The 25,666-nt window shown below is 39.5% G+C and overlaps 2 protein-coding genes across 5 annotated transcripts; one reads left to right on the top strand and one right to left on the bottom strand.

The window, feature by feature from the left end:
* Positions 1-1,058: 1,058 nt before the first annotated feature.
* Positions 1,059-5,285, bottom strand: tstd3 (thiosulfate sulfurtransferase like domain containing 3). 2 transcript variants are annotated; one of them, XM_049729947.2, is made up of 5 exons: positions 5,026-5,285; positions 4,721-4,894; positions 3,913-4,072; positions 3,055-3,115; positions 1,059-2,466 (listed from the first exon to the last, which is right to left on the bottom strand). In XM_049729947.2, the coding sequence occupies exons 1-4, from the start codon at positions 5,159-5,161 to the stop codon at positions 3,058-3,060; spliced, it is 528 nt and encodes a 175-aa protein (XP_049585904.1). In that variant the 5' UTR covers positions 5,162-5,285; the 3' UTR covers positions 1,059-2,466; positions 3,055-3,057. The 2 variants fall into 2 exon arrangements, with proteins under 2 accessions (XP_049585904.1, XP_049585903.1); XM_049729946.2 differs by lacking the exon at positions 1,059-2,466 and having other exon boundaries at positions 2,667-3,115; positions 5,026-5,284.
* Positions 5,286-5,656: 371 nt separating this feature from the next.
* usp45 (ubiquitin specific peptidase 45) lies at positions 5,657-24,576 on the top strand. Of its 3 annotated transcripts, none has more exons than XM_049729945.1 (18): positions 5,657-5,944; positions 6,469-6,579; positions 6,795-6,964; positions 7,251-7,351; positions 7,545-7,645; positions 13,926-14,077; positions 15,213-15,308; positions 15,552-15,682; positions 18,632-18,719; positions 20,443-20,524; positions 20,845-20,936; positions 21,045-21,101; positions 21,218-21,337; positions 21,452-22,094; positions 22,231-22,328; positions 22,443-22,529; positions 22,733-22,874; positions 23,191-24,576. In XM_049729945.1, exons 2-18 carry the CDS (start codon positions 6,477-6,479, stop codon positions 23,319-23,321), a joined length of 2,394 nt encoding a protein of 797 aa, XP_049585902.1. In that variant the 5' UTR covers positions 5,657-5,944; positions 6,469-6,476; the 3' UTR covers positions 23,322-24,576. The 3 variants fall into 3 exon arrangements, with proteins under 3 accessions (XP_049585902.1, XP_049585901.1, XP_068507982.1); XM_049729944.1 differs by having other exon boundaries at positions 22,730-22,874; XM_068651881.1 differs by having other exon boundaries at positions 6,456-6,579; positions 22,730-22,874.
* The last annotated feature ends 1,090 nt before the right edge of the window (positions 24,577-25,666 follow it).

Below are 25,666 nucleotides of genomic sequence, written 5' to 3'. Positions count from 1 at the left end.
TTCGATCGCTCTCAATCAGTAGCAGGAAGAAAAGGTGTGGAAGTGGATGGAATGAGGACAGGAAACGGCTGTATGCTGTCATTCACTTGTGAGGACAAAATTTGACCGATGGAATCTTTGGCCCTACAGAAAGTGTCAGGTTAACTGCCATACTCTTTCTCGGTTGTACTATTTTCTTTATACGTGTTTTAGCTCAGTAGATTATGAGCAAAATAAAAATGTATTTAAGATTTGAGGATGGATCGAGCTATCCATCTGTCCATCATCTGTCCATATGTACATAGGAAAATGGGCTTAACATGACTCCTAATGAGTTTATTTCTAGTAAAATGGTGGTGCACGTCACTTAAATGCTTTAAAAATTAGGTCATCATTGCAAGGCAGAGGTATATTTAACTCTCATGGGTCAATGCCATAGCAAAGGCCACTCATGGTCATCTGCTCAAGGGCAAAGGTCATTACCCAGATATGGGGTTTGGTCACCATGGAGGTGTCAAGGTTTAAGGGTGAGAGGGTCACTTGGGATTTCTTGCTGTCTGTCATCAAAGGCATCGTTGTTTTTCCAATGGTCACCCTCTACCACGTAATCCTTGCCTTTTCATAATGAAGAGAGAATGGCAAAGTTTTTATAAAAGAAGCATGTTATAATTGTTAAAGAGCCTGGCCTCGAAAGGAGATATGTAGTTGTATGCCAGCTCATTTAACAAGTGTCTATCCTTGCATATGTTTTCCAAGAATTATTCTGGTCAGGGTCATGGCTGAGATGGAGCTCATCCAAGTTACTTTTGGATGAAAGACATACGACCTCCTGTATTGATTGACAATTAATCACAGAGCATTCAGAGATTGGCGACAACTCACATTCACTTTGTCACCCATGAAAAGAGCAAGAAATGAACATGCACTTGTTTGTGAAGGTCAGCTTTGTGAACTATGACCCAATTAGTGCTTTCTAATTGTATGCACTGACTGCATAAAGATAGAAAGGAGCACAGAGAGCTACTTTGGTGCTGATTGACGTGGTTTGCTACCATTTTGATTCACGCTTATGAAATGGCAAATTTGCTCAAATTGCCTTTAATGATGTTATTATTCATATTTAGTATTCTATTAATGTCAAGAAACAGAATTGTTTATGATTTTTTTACAGTAATTATTAACCATCATTTGACAAGGTAAATAGATAAATATTCATATGCAAGACTTTGTATCTATAAATCTATGCAAATGTTTTACATCATACAGGCCTACAAATAAAACCGACATGGCAACGTTATACAGTCACCCTTCAAGCAATTGATCTTAGAACACAAACAGTGGAGCTCCACATGTAGACAGAAATGAAATTGTACCTATAGGCACGCATCCTTGATCCTTGTGAAGATTGACGAATATTTCTGCTGAGGAGTTGCGATATTTCCTGTCTCTGTGTATGTATATCATATATGTATGTGGGTTGAATAATTATAATCCATCTCCTCATCCATCAACAATGAGGGTTCACCTGCAGGTTCACACTACCTTTGAGGATGTACAATGGCAGACGACAGACATGAAGACCAAGCTCTGGCCAGTCAGAGGAGGGAGTATAGATGCAGAACTGACATGATCTGCTCTGATGGGACGAGGGACTTTAATTGAATGCCAAGCAGAAGCTGGAGGGTGACCTGATGAGGGCGGTGGAGGGACAAAGAGCCCTGGCAAGATTTGACACAAATTAGTACTTATTAGTCTGGTCTGTTTTTGGCAGATTAAAATCAAGAGTATGCAGAAATGCAGAAAAAAGAAAATGGAATTAACTACTACTGAGGGGAAATAAGCCGGCAGAAGATGGGGGTGGGCGTTGTAGTCTGAATTTTACAGTTGACATGGCACGGTGATATAAGGGGAGAAAATAGTGGTCGGGTCTGCTCAGTGGGGTTATCCATTGTTACCTAAAGCATCACTTGATCAGAAATTATACAGCACGCAATCCTCACAGACATCCTTTGCAGGCGGCAATTAGTCATGCCAGCGTTAGGCCCCCAAGATTGATATCTATGAATTGGACCATTGCCAGGATGTACACTCAATGTCACAAAGCAAAAGCTCGGCCATTGTCACACTTGTTTGAGAGCATGAGAGCTTAATTGCATCAAACCTCTAGCAAAGGTTTATCGCCTATCTTTTTGGGAGGGAAAAAAAAAAATGTGGACATAAAAACAAAAGACAAAAAGTGTGAGTCTATAATGTTGCATGTGGACAATCAGATGTCAGTGTGTGTCACATGGCATCCTTTTCAACATTTTCTGGGAATTGATTTCTTACATGAAATCAATTATGACATTCAGTGATAGTTTTATCTATTGACTTTGCACTTTCCGTAACATTTAATTCTTCAAAAATCAAGTCAACATTTGCTGAGACAGGTCAAACAGGAGGATTTATGGCTATTCCATGGAGGCTTGGTGGTAGTGACCATTAAACCTGAAACATAAATAGACTCATTTCGGTTGACAGAGCGCGTAATCTAGGCTCACACCATTTCTTTTTTAATAAACTCAATCAAATATATATACACGACTGAAAAGAAAAAAAGCTCCCTGGTAAATCAAACCCTTAATAATTCTGAGCAATTCTGAGTTCTACAGCATCTGTTTACAAAACCCAGAAGATAAACTTGAACGTAGAATTGTTCACAGTATTTAATATAACACTTTTTTTCAACATTGCATAGTACATCATTGGGAAATAGCTTGCATTTATTCAAGTCAAGGGTAATGATATTGGCATTGTTTGCATGTGATCTATAAGTTCATAATAATTAACAGTATCAAATATTACTGGTAAATGTATGGTTAGTCAATAATGATAGATCAAACAAAATTCACAAATATTTCAAGTATTAAATGTGTTTAGACGATAAATCAAAATCTCAAAAGAGTCAATAATGTACATACTGTATGTAATAAGAGTGTAAAACCTTTTTACACTCTTATTCCCTACCGGATGTAAATTACAGATAATTTGCAGCATTAAGCAAACAACAAAAAAAAAGCTCGAGTCTGTGCAAACCCTTCAGTTTAGATGTTCATTTTTTGCCCAGTCTTGCCATCCACCTGGGTAATGCTGAACTCTGAAAGAATGAGGAAAAAATGGAGGGTTATAGATGCATGACCTACTAACTTGAGCAGGCTGTTGCATTTTTCATTTGAATGCAGTCTCTTTCAGTTTTCATTTGTTTGTGAAGCAGTCTACTCGTCTGGAAGTGAAATTCTATAGGGTTAAGATCTGGCGACTGACTTTGCCCATTGAGGATCTTCCACTTTTCCCCCAAAAGGAAGTGAATATCCTCTCAATTAGTTTGGCACATCCTTTTTTCCTGTAAATTGCTAGGTAAAAAAGTGTTTTGTAGATTTCAGAAGTCATGTGACCATCATGTGTTACGCCATCAATAAAGATTTTGAAAGAAGCATACGTGCCCATATCACAAGATGCAAAAAGAATCAGAAGGCCATATTGGATTTTGCAATGAAGTACAAAGATGACTTTTATGAACTAATGAGACCGATATGAACCTCTACCAAGGTGATGGCGAGACCAAAGTCTGCAGAGAAAAATAATCTGTTTATGATCCAAAACAGACAAATTCATCTGTGAAGCATGTTGGAGGTACTAATTGCATGCCTTGTGCTTCCAAGGATGCTTCTTAAAAGGACTTATTGGTCCTAATTGATGATGTAACTCATTATGGTAGCAGCAGAATGAATCATGAAGTCGACAAAAACATTTTTTCTGTCACATTACAGAAACAAAAGCACATATTCCTTCTTTCTCAATAATCACCAAAAACAAAGAAAATGACCTCGTAGTCCTTTTAGAAAGAATTTTAGAAGTTTTGCCAAAATCTATCACCATACGAAGGAGTCTTACTCTTTGTATCCGAGTTCGGAGGCCATTTCTAATGCATTCTTGCTCCTGATGCCTGCCAGGCAGGTGAACACAATGTTGTCCACCTTCTGGGGCATCTCACCGCCGTACTTCTCATTGAACTCTTCTGGATCGAGCTGCAGAGCTGTGCTCACCTGGCCCACTGCAAAGACATCAATACACAGATGATCCCATCAGTGTTTCACAGCTGGTGTATTGAGACCTTCAATATTGGGTTGTGAACATATGGGTAAGTCACGGACCGGAGGCCAAAAAATACAGTGAGTCAGTTTCCGACGGCCCCGACATATGACATTTTGAGGTTCAGAACGGCACACAATAAACTGGATTGCTTGATCGTACACAAAGGCACACTCAGTTACTGCGACATTTACGGTTTTTCTACTGAATATTTTAGATTTATGGCCAAGATGTTTTTTAATACTTGTAATCACTGCAATTTTAACTATTTTACTGCATCGCGATTACGCCCTGTCCCTTTTCACATTGCATTTAGCTGGGTATAGAAACAGGGGTCAAAATGTGGGTGTTTTTTGTTTGTTCGATTAGGTTTTGCAACAAGTCACTCCCATAATTCGACAATAGGATACAGTATTGAAATGAAAATGTTCCATTTACGTGATCTTGTAAATTTAAGACTAAAATTTGACTTCTTTTGTAAGCATATGTACAGTAAATTGTCGATGGAAGGGGGCGCCATATTCCTCGACAGAGGGGTCACATGGGCTCTGGTCGGCTCTGGTCCATGCTTCTGTCAAAATATTTCCAATTATGGAATAGCAACACTTACAGGGAACGTTTAAAGAGCCAGGGATGGAGCCGTATTCTCGAAGCTCCCATGGCTCTCTGACATCGATAACAACAGTCTTGCCGCTGACCAAGAGCTTCTTCAACTGCTCGTAGGTCACATCCGTGATCTGTGGCACCGAACCGAATCTTCGGCAACCGAGCCACAACGCTGGAGCTGAAGGACAACAAAACAATTTACCATATATTGGTATGCATGAGACAAAATTATTAGTTTTTGTTACATACTAGTACAGGTACAGGTAAAAACGGAGTGAACTAGTAACAACGCAAAACAGAAAAACTCACTAGTGTAAAGACGAGTGTTGACAGGTTCTGGTAGGGGGATCCGGCTGCTCGAAACAAATGCACTATGAAGAAAGTTACTGTCCCCCAATAGTCGCCGGGCGACTACAGAACTTCTTAAACATACTCGGAAAGCCATGAGCAAAAAGTAGCGTCTGTAAGAAGACAAATTCTTCTTAACACAAATTATAAATATACCGCAAACCGTCAAGTGCACAATACAAACAGCCGACTGAGCATGCGCACTTGCGCAATATGAGCAGTTGACGGGCCACGCAAAGGACCAAAATAGGGCAAGAGGGTTTCACCCAATTGAAAAAAAAAAAAAGTTTATTGTTTAGTTTTATGACAAACCATACATTAAATTGGTGTGCACTAAAATGGCACATGGTGTGTTATTGACTTGACTTAAATTACAGAAAAATATATATTTATAATACTACGAGAGCAGCCACCCTGCGATCTTATAGCTGTTGCTGGTAAATTGGAATTACCTGATTTTTTTGTCTTTGTATTAAATGCACATCAAATTCATTACTTGTTTAATTTATTTTTCCGCTCAACCCTAGTATAATGTTAGAACGCCATGAGCGTGTTGGTGATAGCCGTTTCGTGATGTACCTGAATGCAACACTACAGATTGCCATATTGCTTCCGACTGCGTCACTTGTTTATATTGCTAGTGCATGCTACAAGCTCTAGTTAACCTGAGCAGAGGATGTGTCCTGTGTAATTGTTAATTCATGGGTCCATCTTTAATTCGCTATACACTCGTTTCCAAGCGTATAAGCAGTAAAGTAAACAGTTCTGTTCATTGTATTGTTAGTGGTGAAAACCTGTAGCTAACGTTTGCTAGCCAGTGAGCGTTAGCATCACTGGTTTTAGCCAACACTGTCAATCACTGGATCGAAAAAATAAATAGGTGAGTTACTTGTTAACTTCGTTTTTATGAGTTCTGAATATCACGAGGAAGGTGTCACTGAGTACATCTATGGCAAGAAAAGTGGTTGTTACAAGTTTAATTCCAAACTGTCCTAATGATCATGTCTTAATGTATTATTTCAACGGAGAATACATTAAATGTTATCTTGTTATCAACTGTTATCATGGATAATTTAACCAGAACGATTATTGAATTAGTTTGTCTTGTTAATGTTGAATTTTACGTTTAATTACATGACAGTTATAGGTTTATGATTTGAAATATATTAACCCCCCAAACGAAGAACACACATTATGACTAAGGAGAGATAACATTCTCATCGGGATGGGCTTGGACGGAGTATACCGAACGAGGTGTGTACATGCAGCATTTTTGATCCGATCAAATCACCCTGACTCGAAATACTCGATAAATTTAATCACCTAGTCCTAATGACAAGGGGAAAGAACAAGTTAAGGGATACCGGTTGCTTTGTGTCATAATGTCAAAGTCTTAACCTGCAGAGCTCCAAATGCGTCTTAAGGAGCCCCTGTCCTCGACACCCGCCAACATGACGAAGCGGACAAATAAACCACGAAAACCTCGAGATGACGAATCATCAGATGAAGTTAGTGGTAAGTTATTGGAGTAGACCAGTTCAACACAATGTTTTATTTTTTTTTGTATATTTGTAATAACTGAGCATCACAGATCGCTTATACCAAATAAATTCTGTTTCCAAGTCAACAAAAAAATATATCAAAGATAATATTTGATATGTCAGATAATTTTATACAATTTTTTTAGCTGTTTGCAAAGTTTATTTTAACATTCTATGTTTCTTAAACAGGGTTGACCTGCCAGCATGTGACAAAGGCTGTGGACTTAAGCTCAGTGAAGAAATCTGTGTTGTCCAGCTTGTGGTTGGTGTGTTCTGAGTGCCTGAAGGAAAGAACCATGATCAACAGTGAGCCAGCAGCATTTCAAGACATCTTAGTTTGCCTCAAATGTGGTTTCCAGGTAAGAATTTCTTCAGACACCCTTTGGAGAATTTAAGGTTTTGGCTAACGACAACCCACCTGGAGTTTGCCGAAAGGAAAGAGAATGACTCTGAGACCAGGGGTGGGCAATTAATTTTTACAAGGGGCCACATGAATGTTCTTGAGTTCCTCACCCATACTTGAATCCGAATTTGAAAATGGCTTCATGGTGGAGATTGACAGTTGCTGCAAAGAAATAATGAAAGCAAACCTTCCTATGTGCATGGATGTGTTGTTTCCGTAATATTTTTTTCATATTTTTGCAGGCCTGTAACCACTCAGGGATTGAACATGCTGTCAAGCACCACCAAGCTTTTTATCCAGAGTCTCATTGTATCACCATAAGCCTGAGCACTTGGAAAGCCTGGTGAGAAAGCGTCCCAATTCAGACAAAATGTACACGCAGGATCAAAATCAACCAGCATGACAAAATATGCAAATTGTGATATTGTAAATATGTGCCAAACTTCATTGTTACGGTCAATGCATGTCATGGTTGAGTATTATTGACTTTTACAACAGCTCACTGAGAGATTTTCCTGCCTGACTACTCCCTGCAGGTGTTTTGAATGTAATGAGGAGCTCTCCACTCATTGTAACAAAAAAGCCTTGGCACAGACGCTGGATTTTTTGCAGAAGCATTCTGTCAAGGCAACGTCAGGTAGGGTGTTTGTCTCCCAACTCCTAGAACTAATTACCATTTCATCAATGCGAAACTCATCAAAACTAAATGTATTCATGTACACCATGCAAATATGGCACCAATCCAAGAAATTAAGCACAAGGACCTTTTAAACAATGACAAACTATATTCATAATCAAGTACAGTTATTATTAATCAACATTGTTTTAACATTGCCATCGGGAAGTATCATGATGCGTAACAGATTCCCAGGGTTGATGAACAACAATCATAAATAATCCTGATACCATTATTGTGTCAAACATTTTCAACGTTTGAAATAGACCTAATTTGGTTTAGAGGGGTTTCAAAACGTTTTAAATTTGTCAGATTCAGGTGGCCTCATGAAAGTGCACTTCAGTATACCTGCTCCCCCTGCTGGTAAAGATTGTTAGCAATCCTCAATTTCACCTACGTACTCACTGCTTAGGAACAACCATTGTCAGTCTCCGTTCAAAACGGTTGTTTATAATAATAATGATATAAGAATAAGAATTCAAGTCAGGTTTATTTATATAGCCCTAAATCACAATCAAGTCTCAAAGGGCTTCCATCATACCCCAAACTGACAATGGTTCTCAAACATCCTCTGATCTTAATTCAGATTTACATTATTCACGTGTTCACACTCACTCTGGTGGTGGTGGTAAACTATAAGGACTACGGCCTTCCCTGTCCACCACCACACTTCGCACTCAGGCATACATCAGTGTGAGTGGCACTCGAAGCAAGGTGTGCAAAGTGTCTTTCCCAAGGACATGACAAATGACTCGGAGCGGGATTTGAACTGCCGACCCTCTGATTACTGAATGCCCCCTGCTTTACCACCTGAGCCACGGCCGCTATAAAACGTATGTCGATATAAACCTTTTAAAATTTAATATCACATTCACTGTACATTCTACTCAAAAAGTCAATAAACACTGATGGACTGAGGGCATCATTCTTGCTCTTGCATAGGAAATCTTGCTCCTATCATCCTCTCGATGGCTGTGATGGTGGTGGCTATGTGCAACAACCAAGACCAACCGTGATAGTTTCTCTTGATTTTCCCCATTCCTATGTCACTTCACTTGTCAGTCCACATTTTGGACAAACACTAGTCATGAGCAGCACCTATTGTCACAAGTGTGTAAAGACATGAATAAATCACCTCGTATCTACTATCAATTCTTTTTGTCCTAAAGCAATAATATTGCATGGGAATTGTAAAATGTTTTACTATATGTTTTGGACTATAAATCACAGCCATAAAAATAAAATATTTACAGTACAGTGCTATTTGCTGGCCCCTGAATAGAAAAAAAATCTATTTATTATTGACACCCATTAAATTGCATTGATGGAAATTTGTATTATTATTTTTTTTAAACCCAAAGTATTATTTGGTATGATGGGATGTGGTGTCACTAGTTTCAACTTAAGCCCCCTGAACGTCCATTTGTCCATTTACCAGTGTCCGTAGAGTAACCAGCCATGCACATCCAGGCTGGTCTTGAGTCAGTCTCTCAGCCACAGCTGAAGAGTTGTAGTATTGAACAGTCATCCACTCTCTCTGTACATTGTGCATGGCTGCACGCATTAACGAAATTAGGCGCTTGAGTGATGCTTCCCGGCTGGGTTCCCTGAAGAACGTGAGCAGCTGTGAAAGGTTGGGCCTCTGCTCCGTTATCCATTGTCTTTCCCACTCAGTCGCTTGTCCCTTGTTCTGTTCTGCCACCTCTGGGCCCTTGTGCAGCACTAGTGGGAGTCACAGTCCGGATCAAGTTCAAGAAATTGTATCACCCTCCACAGCTGGAGGGCACAAACTCTCATCTAGAGACCATGTTGAGAAGAACTTTCATTTAAAGCAAACAGTTGTTTGTAAGCTATCACACGTTTGCCTACTGTTTCAAACTGAGTTTGCATTGTGAATCCCAAACTGAATAGCCATGTACTCTTTCCCAAAGGGCGTGCAGGCTCTGAAAATCACAGTGTAATAAAATGTGTTTGTCAAGAACATAATTAACCTAAGGTAAAATGTGTATCTATTGTGTGCTATTCAGTTAAGGCACTAAAGAGCACCATTTTTTTTTTTAGAATAAGCCGCACAGTGGAGACAAGTAGGGCTGCAAGCTCTTTTGATGTTTGGCTAATGGGCAAGTTTAATTTCTTTGACAAAACCTAAAATCTAAAAATAATTTCCTGTATTGGTTTGGATCCTATTATGATCCGCCAGTATGTTGGCAAACTTTTCAACAGTAGAGCTTTACGGTTAATTTAGCATGTTTGGCAGATATAGTTGAAGGACGTTTGTGGATCTTTGGTAACCCACCTACAGTATATGTTTGAACTACTAACTATTAACTGATTGGATTAGCCTACCGACTGTTTAGACTATAAATTACCAGTCACCTTTTCTACCGCCCAATTGTACCACACCCGTTGGCCAAATGGCTATAGAAATAGACAGCCATTATTGTATAAAATAGACCGTTATTTGTTGAGGAGCTTGTAAAATTGCTTTTCAGTCTGAAGGCCAGTGTTTTTAGAGAGAGATGTTGTGCTTCTGCCGTTCTCCCCAAATCACAAAGGAGCCCTAGCATGGGTGTTTTCACAACCCACAATAATCTGTTACAACAGCTCATTGAAAACTAAAAGTCGATTAACTATGCTCTCTCTCCATCAAGGTCTTTGGCTCAAGTACCAGAATCCCACTAAAAGGACTGTTTACCTCAGGGACCTAGACTCTCTCCCACAATGGAGATGGGTTGTCTTTGTGAAATAATTGAAAAGATTCTAAGTAGACACACAATCTGTCCCACCATAATCCTGTAATTTATTGTCATGATATCTATGGTACTGAATAATTACTCTCCTCATAACTGTGTACATGGTATTTTATTTGTGTGTGTGTGTTTTTTTTTTTTTTAATTATACTTGGTCAGTCTTTTTGTGTAGGTTTTTCCCCCCATTTGGTCTATTGTATCTTTCAGGACATAACATGTTCGGTCAGTTATGTTTTGTTTTTTTTAACTTTTACAGCCCAGTAGGAAAACATGATCGCCAACATGTATGTGTAAACAGTGTAAATTAGATTTTTGTCAGAAAGATGCCTGACAATGATTCCTTTAAATCTCACAGCTTCGTCAATAGCTCTCCCAAAATTCTGTTGCAATTTACTATGGCAGACTTTCTCGTAGTTGAAGAAGAGCAGTTAATTGTTGTTACATAGGTCTCCTCTGCATTTTTCAGCCTGTGACACCGGTTGCTACTTTCCACAAAATGGAGGAACAAATGCTTAACAAATCCAATGATGGCCTATGTGCGCCAGCCCTGGGAAGCCCTTTCAATCTTACTGGTGATCGACAAACTAGTGTCCAGCTAGCTACTTGCTCCATTGACAATAGCTGGGGAATGGATGAATACAAATTCCTGAGCAATTTATTTATCACAAAATAATGTGAGGAGTAATTATTTTTTCCTCAATATGGTGGTAGGTGTCAAGGTTTTCAGGTATTAAAATTCTGTTTTCTGGTGGCAGTTATTTTGACCCATGATGGACTTTGGATCAGTGTGCCATGGTGTGATGTATTAGTTTGAGTGACCTTTGGCGAAAGCTTCTACCACCAAAAGGTAGGAAATGAAATGTGCACCAAGCTTTTGTCCTTAACTTGTCGAGACGAGTCAGTGGCCAGCAAAATGCTTGTTCCCTGGTGGGGCTTTCATGAAGGTAATCAAGGGTGATGCTGTCTTAATTCCCACCACTGCGCATGAAAGTAGGCCAGTGTGTGCACTTTTTTTGGTTGTTTTGTCTGTCTGTATGATTACTGCCATGCAGTCTCCCAAATGAGCCATACAAATCTAATCTCACTTTGATTATTTCATAAATCCATGGTAATTCTTCTTTTTGTACAATTCAGCGTAAGCAAAATCACATGTCTTAGCATTCATTTGACCAAGCTCTGCACTTAGTATATTGGCATGTGTATGTGTCTGTAAATAAAATGTCACTGAGCTCGCCTGGCCTCAGATGGCAAGGAAACAAGCTTTTTATGCCCTGTAGTCACAACAAATTAGTGAATTAATAAGACATTTGGTGTTGCTCGTCCTTCCTCATGACTGCTTGCTCTGCATGAAGGGAGCTGCCTTTGCTCTGCTCCACTGAAAGCAAACATGGAAGCCTAAAACTGACTGGCCAAACGTTTAGATTGTCATATTAGGAATCATAGGAATAGCCTCTCAATGTTATTTTTCATTTGCTCTTAGTTTGATTAATTGTTTGCAATAATTGAGAAATACAGTATGCTGTTATTTTGGATGCTTGATCAGTGTGGGAGGTAGTGGAAATATTGTTGCTCCTCCATTGCAGCGAGAAAAAAAAAAACATTTACTCTCGACAGGAATGTGGAGTATGTTTTTGTGAGATTAAGTCATTTTGTCTGGAATAATTGTGTGGTTACAGGTCATTGTGTTATTTATTTATTTATTTATTTATTTATTTATTTATTTATTTATTTGATCCCATGTCATAAACAATTTGTTTGTCTCTGTGTGACAGCAAGTAGGGAGTGCAGGAGGTGTTGGTGTACATGCGTGCATACATATGATGAGTCTGAGTTCCGCGGTGCTTTTCTCCACCCTGGGGAAAGCCTCCACTCTATCTGTTACTGTTGCCCATACTCGTTGGCTGTGCAAGAAGGGCCAGGTGGTGGTGCTTAGTGCAGCACAGTCAAGCGTGGACATAGCGCATGCTGACATTTGCCATCGTTGATTGCTGCAGGGAGAGGAAAAATCTGTTTTTCCATATGCTTGTGCTCATTGCAACCCTTCCCTCCACCCACTACACCCCTCAACTGTCCTCCGCTGCCCCCCACTCCCTCATACACACACCCTCCCCACCCAGTCTCAACCAGATGGCTCCGTGAACATTGTTTACCTTGGGTGATGGTCCCAGATGCAGAGTGTGTCCATAGGCATCCCCATTCCGCCCAGTTAGTTTCCTTGTCCCTCTCCTCCCTCTCAGCTAGTGCCAGTCGCATCTCTCTGACTCAAGCTGCATCAGGGCTGTTGACACCGTGTCCTTCATCCCCACACACACGCCTTAGCAGATGTGTGTAATTCCACATCTGCTTAAGTATGAATTTTGCTTTTATGTTTATTTGTTTTTTTAAGTTTAGCTTTTGGTTTTCCACTTATGTCTTATGCTATTTCGTCATTGTGTGACTTGTCACCGTTGTGCTCCAGTTGCAACATCAATTTACCTTTAAGGGACATTAGTTTCTGATTCTGAAAGAGATACTCTTTTTTTTTTCTCTCTCTCTATTGTTCAATTGTCATTTACATTTCAACTATTCATATATTGTCAGTGTCAAGTGCAGTCTGGAGAAGCACTTTATTTTCCTCATCCAAGTCTTCAGTTTCCCTACTTCCACATTGTGTGTTCTGACATATGGGCGTTCCCTTATGGCTTCATGGAATAGCTGGAAACCCCAGATGTTGCCAGCACAGGCCAGATGTAATTAGCAATACTCAATGGAGTGCTGCAACAGAGTGCCATCACAACAAGATGGACCTCTATACTCCCAAAAACCATGGGATGGGCCATGAAAGTCAGTTAACATTTTCCACTTAATTTCAGGCCACGTCATTTGAGCAGCAATAATGTGAGGTAATCGTGAGATGGACTTGAACCCAAAACATGAAACTTGAAAACTACAGCACAATGTGATATTCTCTTATACTTATGATCATTGAATGTGAATTGCCCATGGAGTTCCAGACTATCTTGAATTATGGCCTTTTCCTTAAATAGAAGCATCACTGATTCCCTGGAAATAGCAAGCTCATCACTAATTTGTTTTGGATTGCTTTTTCAATCAAGTGTTGATTTGGTCAGTGTTTAAAATGTAATATGTTTGAAGATAAGGTCATATGAGAGTAACGTAAATACTAATGCACACTTTTTTGGTATAGAAAAATAATAATAATCCAAAATCGAAGGGAAGTGTTACCAATATACTACTATTCTTCTTCCATTTATTTTTCTTCCAGAATTGTAGTAGATTTGACCCAAAATCTCGGTAAAATCTTCAGGGTTAAATGGATCTTGCTGGAGCAAATGAACTACTGTTTTTGGATGGTCCAGCATTTGGGTTGAAAAAAATATGACTCACCTGTTTTTGTCCGTGTGAGCAAGAAAGGAAGAACTTTGTCAAGTTTGAAATTCGCATGTTAATCTAGCCAATAAATTATGTCACTTTGTGTTCTCGTATTCTAGCGACATCCCCCAAAATCCAGAAACTGAGAGAGGAACGCTCTGATTATAATGAACCCTCAAGAGGTAAAAGCTCTGTCATCAACAGTGCCTTGGTTCCTGTCAAAGGCATCAATAACCTCGGCAACACCTGCTTCTTCAACGCTGTTATGCAGGTTGGTACATTTCTCGGCTTAGAGAAAAAAAACATCAGTGTCCTTCATGTCTAAAATCTACTATCTGCTCGGGTTGAGAAAAGATTAACTTGAAGAGGTCAAAATCAAATGTATTAGAGCAACACAAAGCAAAGCTTGAAATAATGTGCCGTGTTGCAGCTTTAGTCATCAGGGACTGTCCAATGTTTATATACTATGTTGTACCTATATCTCGCTACAAATCACACAAACCATTTTTTTGCCATAATAATGATCACGAAATCACAAAATTAGCTTGACGACCATGGTGGTAGTTGTTAGTGATATTGAAACACAGCTTGATGCATGTTTGTTTGATCGTGTGTTGTCATAACCTGCTTTCTTCTGATGTGCTCACAATACGTGTAAACACATACTCTTACAATGACTTTTTATATAAACAGGCCAGCTTTTGAGGTCACTTAGAAATACATTCAATGCAGTGACAAATGCAACGCAAACACGGACATGTTTACCTGCCCACACATACAATTCAACCATAAACCCTCCCCAGTCTCTCTCTGGTTGTGTCATGGTCACTGCAAACTGACATGCCTCCTGAACAATAAACCAGTTTTTTTCCACCATTTTGTTAATCACCCCTAGGACCTTCCTCTTTGATTGAAATTCGAGTGAGTGCGAATGCTATTCCCTCTCTTGCACACTCTTTTTCTTTTGTATTGTCTCCTTGAAAACTGCAATCTTTTTGGTGAAAACATGTAATTGTTAGAGGATGAGCCGTGTCTGCATTCACAATGCCTGCTCCATTGTGCATTTCCCATAGCAACTGTGTTCTTTGCCAAGATGTGACCAAACAAATCTCTTGAAAGCAAAGAAGAGATGCTTCTCTCTTATGCGACACTGACTACTCTTAATCAAGACGCATTCTTCATTTTAAAGCAACACATGATAAAATGACCACGAGTCCTTCTAAATTGGTCCAACATTCTACATGAATATTTTAAATGACCACAGAATTGCAGCAAGCCAAGAATGTTTTAACAAATGTCCTGAAGAATTGCAACAAGCCAAGAATGCTTTAACAAATGTCCAGTTGGATATAATCCTGTGATTGCTAGGTCAATGATAAGAAATTTGAAAATTCTTGTTTTTGCAGAATCTGTCCCAAACGCATATGCTCATTGACCTCATCCAGGAGGTGAAGGAGAAAGGGTATAAACTAAGGATCTGCCCACCAGTTGAGAGCAATCTGGTACTGCTACCATTTTCTCTTCATGACTGAATTTCTTTTTTTAAATCATACTTTGCTTAAAATGTTTGTAAATAGCAAATATTTATTTATTTTGTTGGTATATTTCATAGCCTATGTGGATAGTTCTAACCAGCACTAGCCTGAGACCAATAGATTTTTGGGAGTTACTTGAAAAAATTGAATTTGTTAATTGTTAGTGATCAACGATAATAGCACTTTTTGTTACTTTGTGACTTTTTGCAGGCTCCATTAGTAGCAATGCTGCCCAGTCCTGAGCCCCTGACTGCTGCCATGCTTCTGTTCCTCCAGTGCATGAAAGAGCCAGGAAAAGGTCCAGTGAATCCCAAGATCCTTTTTAATCAGCTTTGCCAAAAGTAAGGCACAATTATCATTATTATTTTCATTATTATTATTACTATCATTTATCAGTCTTCTACTTTTCCACATGCTCTTTCTAAAGCTTAACGATCACAATATAAATCTGTCTTAGGCTTGCATGGCTTACTTATTTTGATGATACGATAGTAGACCTCCACATACTTATAGTTTAGCACCCATGGGCTGGCGTATGAGTTTTTTTCTTTTTCCAATATTTTTATTCAGTCATTTATTGTTTTAGATGTTGTGGTAATGTGGTCTGGGCTTTGTTCTTGTTTAATCATGGTACATTGCAGGAGTTTGGTATTGCACTATTGTGCAGGTGGGTGACCGGGATGTTTGATGCTGGGTGACTGGGTACATCTCTGGTGCGGCTTTGACATTTATTCTGGTACCTAACTTTCATCGAGCAGGCGCTTGTGCATTTGTTCTATGCGCATATGCATGCACGCGTGTGTGTGCACGCAACCTCACCTGGTACCATTTCAGCCCACAGCACTCACGCAGCCCGTGTGTATTCAGACCGTGAGTATTGCAATCAAATGTAACTAATCTTACGTTGGGCTAATCTATTCCACTCCCGTGCATTTGAAATGAAAGGTATTGTGTTAAGCCTCAACACTCATTTCTTAAGCGCCATATTTTTGCGCACAATTAGCAATACTGTAAATTTAAACAAGTATTGAATGAAATACAACTATAACAAAAGTATGATTATTTTCAAACGTCACCAAGAACCATTTATTTTCACCAGGTTTTTTTTGTTTTTTTGGATGATTTCAAATTTTAAGATGACCAATATACTAGTTCTGTTGGAAGGAAAAAAAAGGCTTTGTTTTTTTTCTCCTCTGTTTATTTTTTGTGAATGTCAACAGACCTACATCTTTACAGGATATTATTTAGAATCCTTACATCCCTGATGGAAACAGCCAAGAGCAACGATGAATTCTCTCTATTACTATATACCCACGCACACACACTTGCTTGCACGCACACAAAATATAAACCACATCAGACTGGATGGGCATGTTTGTCTGCGCAGGAAGCAAGATATCTATCAGTTTTGCTAAGAAAGATATTCACAGTTGCTTGAAATAAATAGCGGCTTGTTTGCTTTTGCTAAATTTAGAGGAATGATATACATTGTCTTGTTGAGTCTTTTTAATTGAGCTCTCGTTTTTGGTAATATAGTCATATTTCTATCTGTGAATGAAAAAAAAACTGTAAAACCTGCAAATACACACAATATACATTAAAATACAATACATTATAGCTGAACAGAATCTTTTCAGCCTTCAGGTTTAGAGTTTGCGGAATGTGGCAGTGAGCCAGAGTTGGACCCGAGCAGAGATTCAACGCCTCAGCCTTTTTTTTTTTTTTTTTAATGTCCAGAGGAGCAACAGAATTACCCGTGTAATAAATCTGACATTTTAAACTTATTTAGAAAGTTACTTTATTAATCTTGTAAGGGAAACAAATCATATTATATACTATGCATCCCTGGGTGTCTGGTTAGGTGGATTATATTTGACAACTACAATTATACTTGGTCATTAGAAGGTTAAATCTCTACAGGCTGATGGCCACTACTTTGAGCAGCTCTTGTAAATTGTAAAGGTAACTTGTATTAATCTCTTTAAGTCTGAATAAAATATTTGCAGGTTTTCCTTTTACTGACGTGTATATACATTATTTTGGCTGATTATGTAGTAGTGCGAAACAAAAAGCTGTTTGTTACTCATGAATAGTACACAATTAAATGTACTATATCTGAAAATCTAGCTTTTTTTTGTTTTTGCATATTTAGGTGACCATACTGTGATGGAGTGTTTATGTCCTCATGTGAGTTAGTGTAGGAATAGTTCTAATTATTTGCCTTGTTTACGGGTGCATGTTGCTCAAACGCGTGTGTTCAGGGTATGAGCTTGTGTGGCCTTGTGTCTGGTAGTAACTCATCCGGCTATAAATTGTGTTAGCTCCGCAGCTGTTTGTGATGGCCAGATTGAGAGCAACGCTACAGGGCCCTTCTGCTTCCCTCCACTGGGACAAGCTTCCAGACCTTCTCTTTCCCACAAATTCAAACCAATTGTTAACTTTTCTTTTTTAATTTGTCCATTTTCTTCTTCCCCCCCGTCTCCTTGTGTGATTCTGCTATTCTTCTTTTACTCTGGTCTGCCCGCACTCCCAGAAGGACAGATCACACAAGAAGAGGGCATTTCATTAAATGGTGCTCATATTGAGGTCTTGCAAATAAATGACATGTGTCCTCCACAAATTTCACCCCTCCACCCATCTCTTTTGAATCCATGGATAAAGACCAAATATTGTCGCCGTATTTTACGGTGGGGGCATTTGACTTAGGGCAACACTAGATCTTCTGCCAGTGACCTATGTGAAGCACAGGTTGTTGGCCTTCAAATAAAGCATCTCACCACAAGGTCTTTGTGTTGTATATGCATTAGGGACTACCATAGTGTACCATAAATATTGAACACATGGACTGTTGCTCTCTTCAACCACAAGTGTTGCTTCTGACTTTGTGCTGTGCATATATGTAATACCAGCTTGTCCTGTGGTTATGTGGCTATTTTGGCCCAACAGGTTGATGTGGCTGTGTTTTTTGCTGCCCATATGCCCCTGACATCTGTCTTCACATCTGTTCAATGTGGACAGCCAGGGGACGGATGCAAAAAGAGCCCTTCCAAATAGGCGTTAATGCTTAGGTTATACGACTGTCCGACAAGGGGGGGGGGGGGGGGGGGGAGTTAACGTGAAGCCAACATGATTTTTGCTAAGAGAACGTGTATATTATAAATAACTGCTGATTAGTCTGTCAATATTACAAAATGTATAAAAATGATTACTACATCTTATTTTGTTTCTTTTATTTTATTTCATGTTTTCTTTTTTCTCTTTTTTCTTTCTTTCTTTCTTTCTTTAATTAGGGCATCGCGCTTTAAAGGGTATCAACAACAGGACAGCCAGGAACTCCTTCACTATTTGCTGGACTCCATAAGAGTAGAGGAAACTAAAGTGAGTATGAGCCTTTATACTTTGTCTTCCTTTGATAGAGAAAAAATAAAATATACATATTTGTTTATCAAAGAAAGAAAAGCTGATTTTTGTTATCACACTTTACAGTATTGGTACATTACAGATTTAATGTGATGTTTTACTGTGTGTACTCCTGTGCTCAAGTGCGTGTGTATGCCTGCAAGGCTACGATGCTTTGCCACCTCCAACCCTTCACAGAGCAATTAGCAGACCCAAAGCCGCTTTTTAGAAGACTGAGATGTTCCCTGTTGCCCCACCAGTGGCTACGTGAACCTAGCAGGGGAAGTTAGCGGGTGTGTTTAGTGGTCAGCCCCAGGCCCCACTGTCTCGGCTCCCATTCAATCTTGTGAACATTTGCAGTTGTGCCACTTCAGGGACTTGCAAGTGGCAGAACCAAAATCATTGTGCGAACTTGGGAAACCCACAGCTGCTGAATGAACTCCGGGGCTGCCCCATTGTGCTTGAGGGTCACCCATCACCCCCACCCTACATACACACACACTCATCAGCCATTTTCCAATTTAATCAAGGACGCATAGGGGATGAGGTTCAGCCTTTATTCATTGTAATCAAATGCATTTAATCAACCAGGCGTGTTCACCAATACAGTGGCATAATCGCTACGCTTCTGCGTTTGAAATGGAAAAAAAAAACGCATATATTTTGGAGTAAAATGTTATGCTCAAAGAACATCAATAATCAACAAACATTCTTCCACAAATTTGTAATTGGTTTCTGGTAATTTATACATTACTATTTTTAACATTTCAATTATTTGAGTCATACATTGCAATTAAATCTTCATGCATACCACAATTTGTGTAGTTGAGCATGAGAAGGAGATGGGTGTGACCATCCTTTGATTCCTTTCAGAGGCCCTAAGTGTTTGTGTTCATTGGCTATTAGTATCAGGGAGCTAAATATGCTAATCTGGCCCCAGTCAATTATCAGCAATTAACTGAGATGGTAGTTATTACTCTCTCAGGGCATGGACTGTCCTTCTTCACCCCATCTTAATTTTTGTTTCCACTCCTACACCCTTTTGCCAGGAACCCTTCCTACCCCCTCAGAGCCCCCCTCTCCTTACCCATGTGGGAGCATGCATGCTGTTACTTTGGAGGGGAAGGGTGGGGGTTGCTGGTAATTAATTAGGAGAGCTTCAACCTCGTCTCACTTTGCTCACTGAGTGGGACGGGGAGACTGGCTGGACTAGGATTAACAAGGTTTTTTGACCTAAATAGCCAGTCCAGTGCGTGGGTCCCGGGACAATGGGGGCGACTGGTCTCAAATATAGACACAGACCATGGCCAATTATGTATTGATTGGTACTTTACTGTGGCTGCGCCTCTTCACGGCTCTCTTACCAACAACTCACTGACCATGTCATCTTTAATCAGAAGACCCCTCTGAAGAGACCCCCCCCCCCCACACACACACACACACACACACGTGAAAAGAAAAAAACATCTTAATAGTTTCAGACAAGGGTAATAATTATTTTACTAATGATGCTTATAATAAATAAAACTGTCAAGGAGAGCTTATGCAGGGAAGTTGAAATTTTTGTAATGGACGTATGTAATTAAAAGAAGGTAAAGATATACAAAAGGACTCTCGCATGGTAGTCAAATTGCAACATATCTAATTCAAATTCTCCAAGGAATATTATGTGAAATCACATTTGATTTTATTTGTTTTCCAGAGGGTGAAGGAAGGAATCCTCAGGGCTTTCAACAATCCCACTGAGAAAACAGCAAATGAGGAAACCAGGCGCCAAGTCAAAGGTTCATTATACTGACATGGCTAAGAAACATAGTGCCATCTACTGACCGTTTAAGGAAATGCTATTACTAAATAGAAACCGGATGGCTTCACTGTAAATAGAGGGATTTACAAATCAAAACTTGCAAACTGCAGTAGCAGATCATGTTGATCACAGCTCTGTAAGGACTACCTCCTGACTGACAAAATGTGAGACAAGTAGCACGGTTAAGTGGGACAATGTGGGAGAGACATTAAAGGGGTGAACTGCATAGTCTTGTTGAATGTGGATTTCATGTTGCAATCATATAGTATTTAAATATTGACTTCCTCTTCCCACCAGCATATGGAAAGGAAGGTGTGAAGATGAACTTTGTTGACCGCATCTTTGTTGGAGAGCTGACCAACACAATTATGTGTGAAGAGTGTGAACATGTAAGTGTGGCTGGGTGAACGTGATGTGTATAAACCAATCAAGAATTGACATAATCAGAAGAGAGTCTTTGCTCCTAGTGTAACTTTACACACTGATTTGTCTTTCAGATTTCAACGGTTAAGGAAGCGTTCATAGACATCTCTTTACCCATCATAGAGGAACGGGTAAGATGCTTAATCTTTTTTAGAAATATTGATTTTATTAATGGAAGATTCTTTGCTTACAAATGAAGATGTTTATTAACATTTTATGGTGATGATGGGTTACACTGTTGCCACAGATATCAAAACCTTCTAACAGTGTCAAGCCAGTGAAAGGAAGTCGGGAGCAGGAAACGAACACTTCTGTGCTTTCTACTACAAACTCAGCCAACAGAAACACCAGGAAACTAAGTGGACAGGTGGGTCACTGCTATTAATATTTTCTTGACACATTGACATCCAAATAGGACGATAGCATTTTGAACTACATTGTTGTCAATGCAAATGCAAACATTTTTGTTTTTTCCCTCCAGAAACATCATGGTCGGAGGTCTTCCAGTTTTATGGATGGAAAGGGGGCAGGCTGCAGCGTGGAACAACCCGAAGAAGAGGGAATTGCAGGGGGGTCAGCCCGCTGGGTCTCTACTCATAAGATGGCCACTTGCGGAAGCCTCTCAGATGGCAGTGAGAGAGGCGCCGGTCCACAGGACAGCAGTAATGATGCCGACAGTGAGGCATCGGAGAGCGAGTGGGCCCCGCATACCTCCTGCTCCAGTTATGTCCAATCTCACCCGACACCCACTGTCAATTCATTCGCTGTATCTGTTTCTACCTCATCATCATCCCCTTCCAAGCAAGGGGATACTGTAGAGCCGCTTGTAAGCAGTTTGTCAAAAGTCAGCCTCGGCCTTAGTTCAGGGGACAGCTCGCCCCCTTTGCGATGCTCTCCGGAAGAACCAGAGGAAAAAAAGTCCCGAGAGAAGCTCCACCATCCTTACCACCAGGGGGCATTTCAGGCACTTTCCCAAAGTTACAATCCCGGCTCCAAGGAATGTTCCATCCAGTCGTGCCTCCACCAGTTCACTTCTGTAGAGCTGCTAATGGGCAACAACAAGCTGCTTTGTGAGAGCTGCACTGAACGCAGACAAAAGCAGTTGCGCAAGAACAGCTCAGCTGGTGAGCAAAAGTCACAGCAAGTCACTGTTTACCTGCACAGGATTCTAAAAGGCTTTCATTGCTATCAGGCAAATAGGCCGAGTGCATCTGTTAGCTTCAAATCTAACCTTGTTTTGTTTTGTTGTTGCTGTTGTAGACAAAAAGGTGGAAAAGGTCTATACCAGTGCAAGAAAACAAATGCTTATTTCCTCACTCCCTCCTGTCATCACTTTGCATTTGAAACGCTTCCACCAGGTTTGCCATAGTTTTTATAGTTGATTTCTCTAACAAACCTTATTGTACAGTTGTGAATGTTTTAAAATGGTGGTCTGAGAGTCAATCATCCTCATTGCCGTTTTCTCTTCAAAGGCCGGAATGAATCTACGAAAGGTGAACCGCCATGTGGATTTTCCTTTAATCTTAGACCTGGCACCATTTTGCTCAGCATCATGCAAGGTATGTATTTCGACATTAGGTACACCTCTCCTGCACTCATCTCTCATCTACATTATTTTTGCTTTTTCTCCATGTCTGTATTTTTTAAATAATATTCTTTGGGCGTAACTGTGGTTTAGGGCTATTTGCCTTTTTTGTCTTTTTTTTTCTACTTTTCTTTCTTATTTTTCTCACTGCTAATTGTATTTCCTCAACTTTAGCAGAACCTGGTGCATGGCGACCGTGTCTTGTACAGCCTGTATGGGATTGTAGAGCATAGTGGCTCTATGCGTGGTGGTCACTACACTGCATATGTAAAAGTCCGCGCTCCCCAGAAAAAAACAGAACATCACCGGAAGTTGTCAGGTCAGAGTTCAGCAGTGTCTTTGTCATACGGATGGATTGATTGATTGATTGATTGATTGATTGGTTGGTTGGTTGATTGATTGATTGATTGATTGATTGATTGATTGATTGATTGATTGATTGATTGATTGATTGATTGATTGATTGATTGATACATGGACAAGATAAAAATAAACATTTAGAAGAAAGAAAAAGTTCAATGGATGTCACAGTTCAATGTAGTTTACAAATAGGGACAAATAAAGAAACCTATGATTTGAGAGAACATTTTGACTGTGTCACAACCTACTGTTTAAAACTCTATCCTGTGTTTCAGGTGCAAAGGACTATAGCAGCAGTTCCCAGGGTCAGTGGTTTTATATCAGTGATACCACGGTCCAAATGGTACCAGAGTCCAGAGTTCTTCTCTCTCAGGCATATCTGCTCTTCTATGAGGAAATGATGTGAACAAATTTCATGCAGGACATAAATTTGACTAGTATAATGTGTTCATCTCTTCTCAAGGATTGGAAATGGGAAAAGATTATACTCATTTTCCATTGCATCATCTGCTCTAGATGAAAAAACGTGTTTTGCTCACTGATCGTTTGGGCGACTCCAACAGCGTTCATTCCACAGGCTGTCATATGGTAATTTAGAAATATTGCTATCAAATATTATCATTTGAAAAATATAGTCATTTAATCATAATACCCGAGACAATAGTGAAAGTTCACATTATGGTACTGTTTGACTTGCAACACATAGAAAATAATAGGGATTGGCAAAACTGTTGTAGAAAAGTGGTACAATCCATTTCTGCCCTTTGCGTAAGAATATAGTGTATCAAAACATCACATTTGCCATTATGTCAGAACCGAAAAGAAAAATGAAAGTATATATATTTAATAAAAATATATTTATACATGTGTCTATTTAGGGCAGTCGTGTTGTTGCACATGTAAAATACTGTATCATTTAACTAGATTGCATTCATTGCACAGTTTTTGATCTCTACTGTAGTAGCAAGTGGTCAGACACTTGAAATGTCCACACCGTTACTATTGGTCAGGTTAAATTGAGTCATAGGAATGAGATGCTTTAAGAATTCGAGCCTTACTACCAGTAAAACAAAAAATATTAGTGTAATACGCATGGAGTCAATACTCCATACTAGGCGCGTGCAACAGGGAGACATAGAAAACATGCAGGACAACGGCCCTCAAGGACTGTAGTTGCCTACCCACTCTTGAAATAATATATTGCTTATTCTTTGATCATTGAATTAGACTATTTTAAATAAGGTGGTTGTTTTTGGGTGGTTGATTAAACATTTGCCAAAAGGGTGTTGGTTATCATGTACAGTACAGTAAAATAAAGAGGTTCAAAGCTTTTGATTTAAAATGATCACAAATTCAGTGCCTATGCTTATTGTTATGAAATGTGCATGGTGAAAAGGAAGAGATGCAAAATAAAATGCTCTGATGGATATGTGACATTTATGTATATTATAGTTTGTAACAGTATGATAAATACACTTGTATCCAGTATATATTTATTTAAATAAAAAACAATGCAAGGTCATGGTGCTTAAGGCATGCAGGGTTTTACCGTGATCAAATACTTGTTTGTATGACATTTCATCTTGAAATAATGAATATTTGCTATGCATTGATACCGTGACATCCTAAACTAAATTAAATGTATGTATCAAATCTTCCAATCATGTCTGTGTTTTAGACACCACGTCCTGAGTAAAACGCAGAGCGTGATGGAAATTTTATTTTATCTTGGCATTTGGGATGGTTGTCTTTCTGGTTGTTTCCCCCCCTCCGAAATTGTGTCAACAAACCCTCTGTCGGTCTGTGTCCCATGGTGCCACATTTGAGCTTTCTTGCTTGCTGATGTGGCCTGACAGGTGCAAAGCAGAGCTGCTCCGGAACATGTCGAGAGCTGGTGAAGAGGAGGTGGGTGTGGAATCAGGAAAAGGGCAACGTCCACAAACATTGCCATGTGCATCCTCTTGTTACTACAAGCTGTGACACACAAGTCAAGCTGCTGCAACGCTAGAACAGGTTGTCAAGCTGCCACCAATGAAAAAGCAAATATTTTCTGAAATGTGTTGGGCTATTTTTAAAATACGGGGGTAGCTGGATTGGCCTTTGGCTGAGGGAAATGCTGCTGATGCATTAGACGTGAGTTAATCTCAGTTAACAAAAATACAACCCCCCCCCCCCCCCTCCCCTTTTTGAGACAGTTGTAAGAAACGAACGGGTTGGTGCTGTAGGGCTCATCACTGTCGACCAGCAGTGCAGGTTAAATTTTGCTGCTCTCACCATACACGCCATCATCTTTGCAAGCCTTGCCCAGTTTGACGCCACATCTCACATATCCAAATTAATAACAACATAAACACATCCTTTCATGTAAAGCTCTGCGCAGTGCCTGAGGCTTTTCTCCTCACAAAGCATATCCGCACACCCAGATCACAATCTTACTTAAATGTTACATGAAATCTCCGAACTAATAGTCTGCAAAATAAATAAATAGTATGCATTTATGTAGCAAAATGTTAAAACATTCAGAGTAGAAAAGCAACCAATAAGTTCTGCAGTCACTATCCATGTGTCACAGATAGCAACAAATTGTATTATTCCACTGACTACTGAATAATTATCGTCATATTAAATGTGTATCTCCAGCTCAATAGATTGGAGTTGTGCCCCCCCCCCCAAATAATTTCAGTAGGATTTTTACTATATTTGTAAATTACACCACGCCAATTATGAAACATTGACAAAATACTGCAAAAT

The sequence above is a fragment of the Syngnathus scovelli genome, chromosome 9 (assembly GCF_024217435.2).
Source record: "Syngnathus scovelli strain Florida chromosome 9, RoL_Ssco_1.2, whole genome shotgun sequence".
Classification (NCBI taxonomy): Eukaryota; Metazoa; Chordata; class Actinopteri; order Syngnathiformes; family Syngnathidae; genus Syngnathus; species Syngnathus scovelli.
The sequence above is the reverse complement of the archived record's forward strand: the minus strand, read 5'-3'. Positions and strand labels throughout refer to the sequence as shown.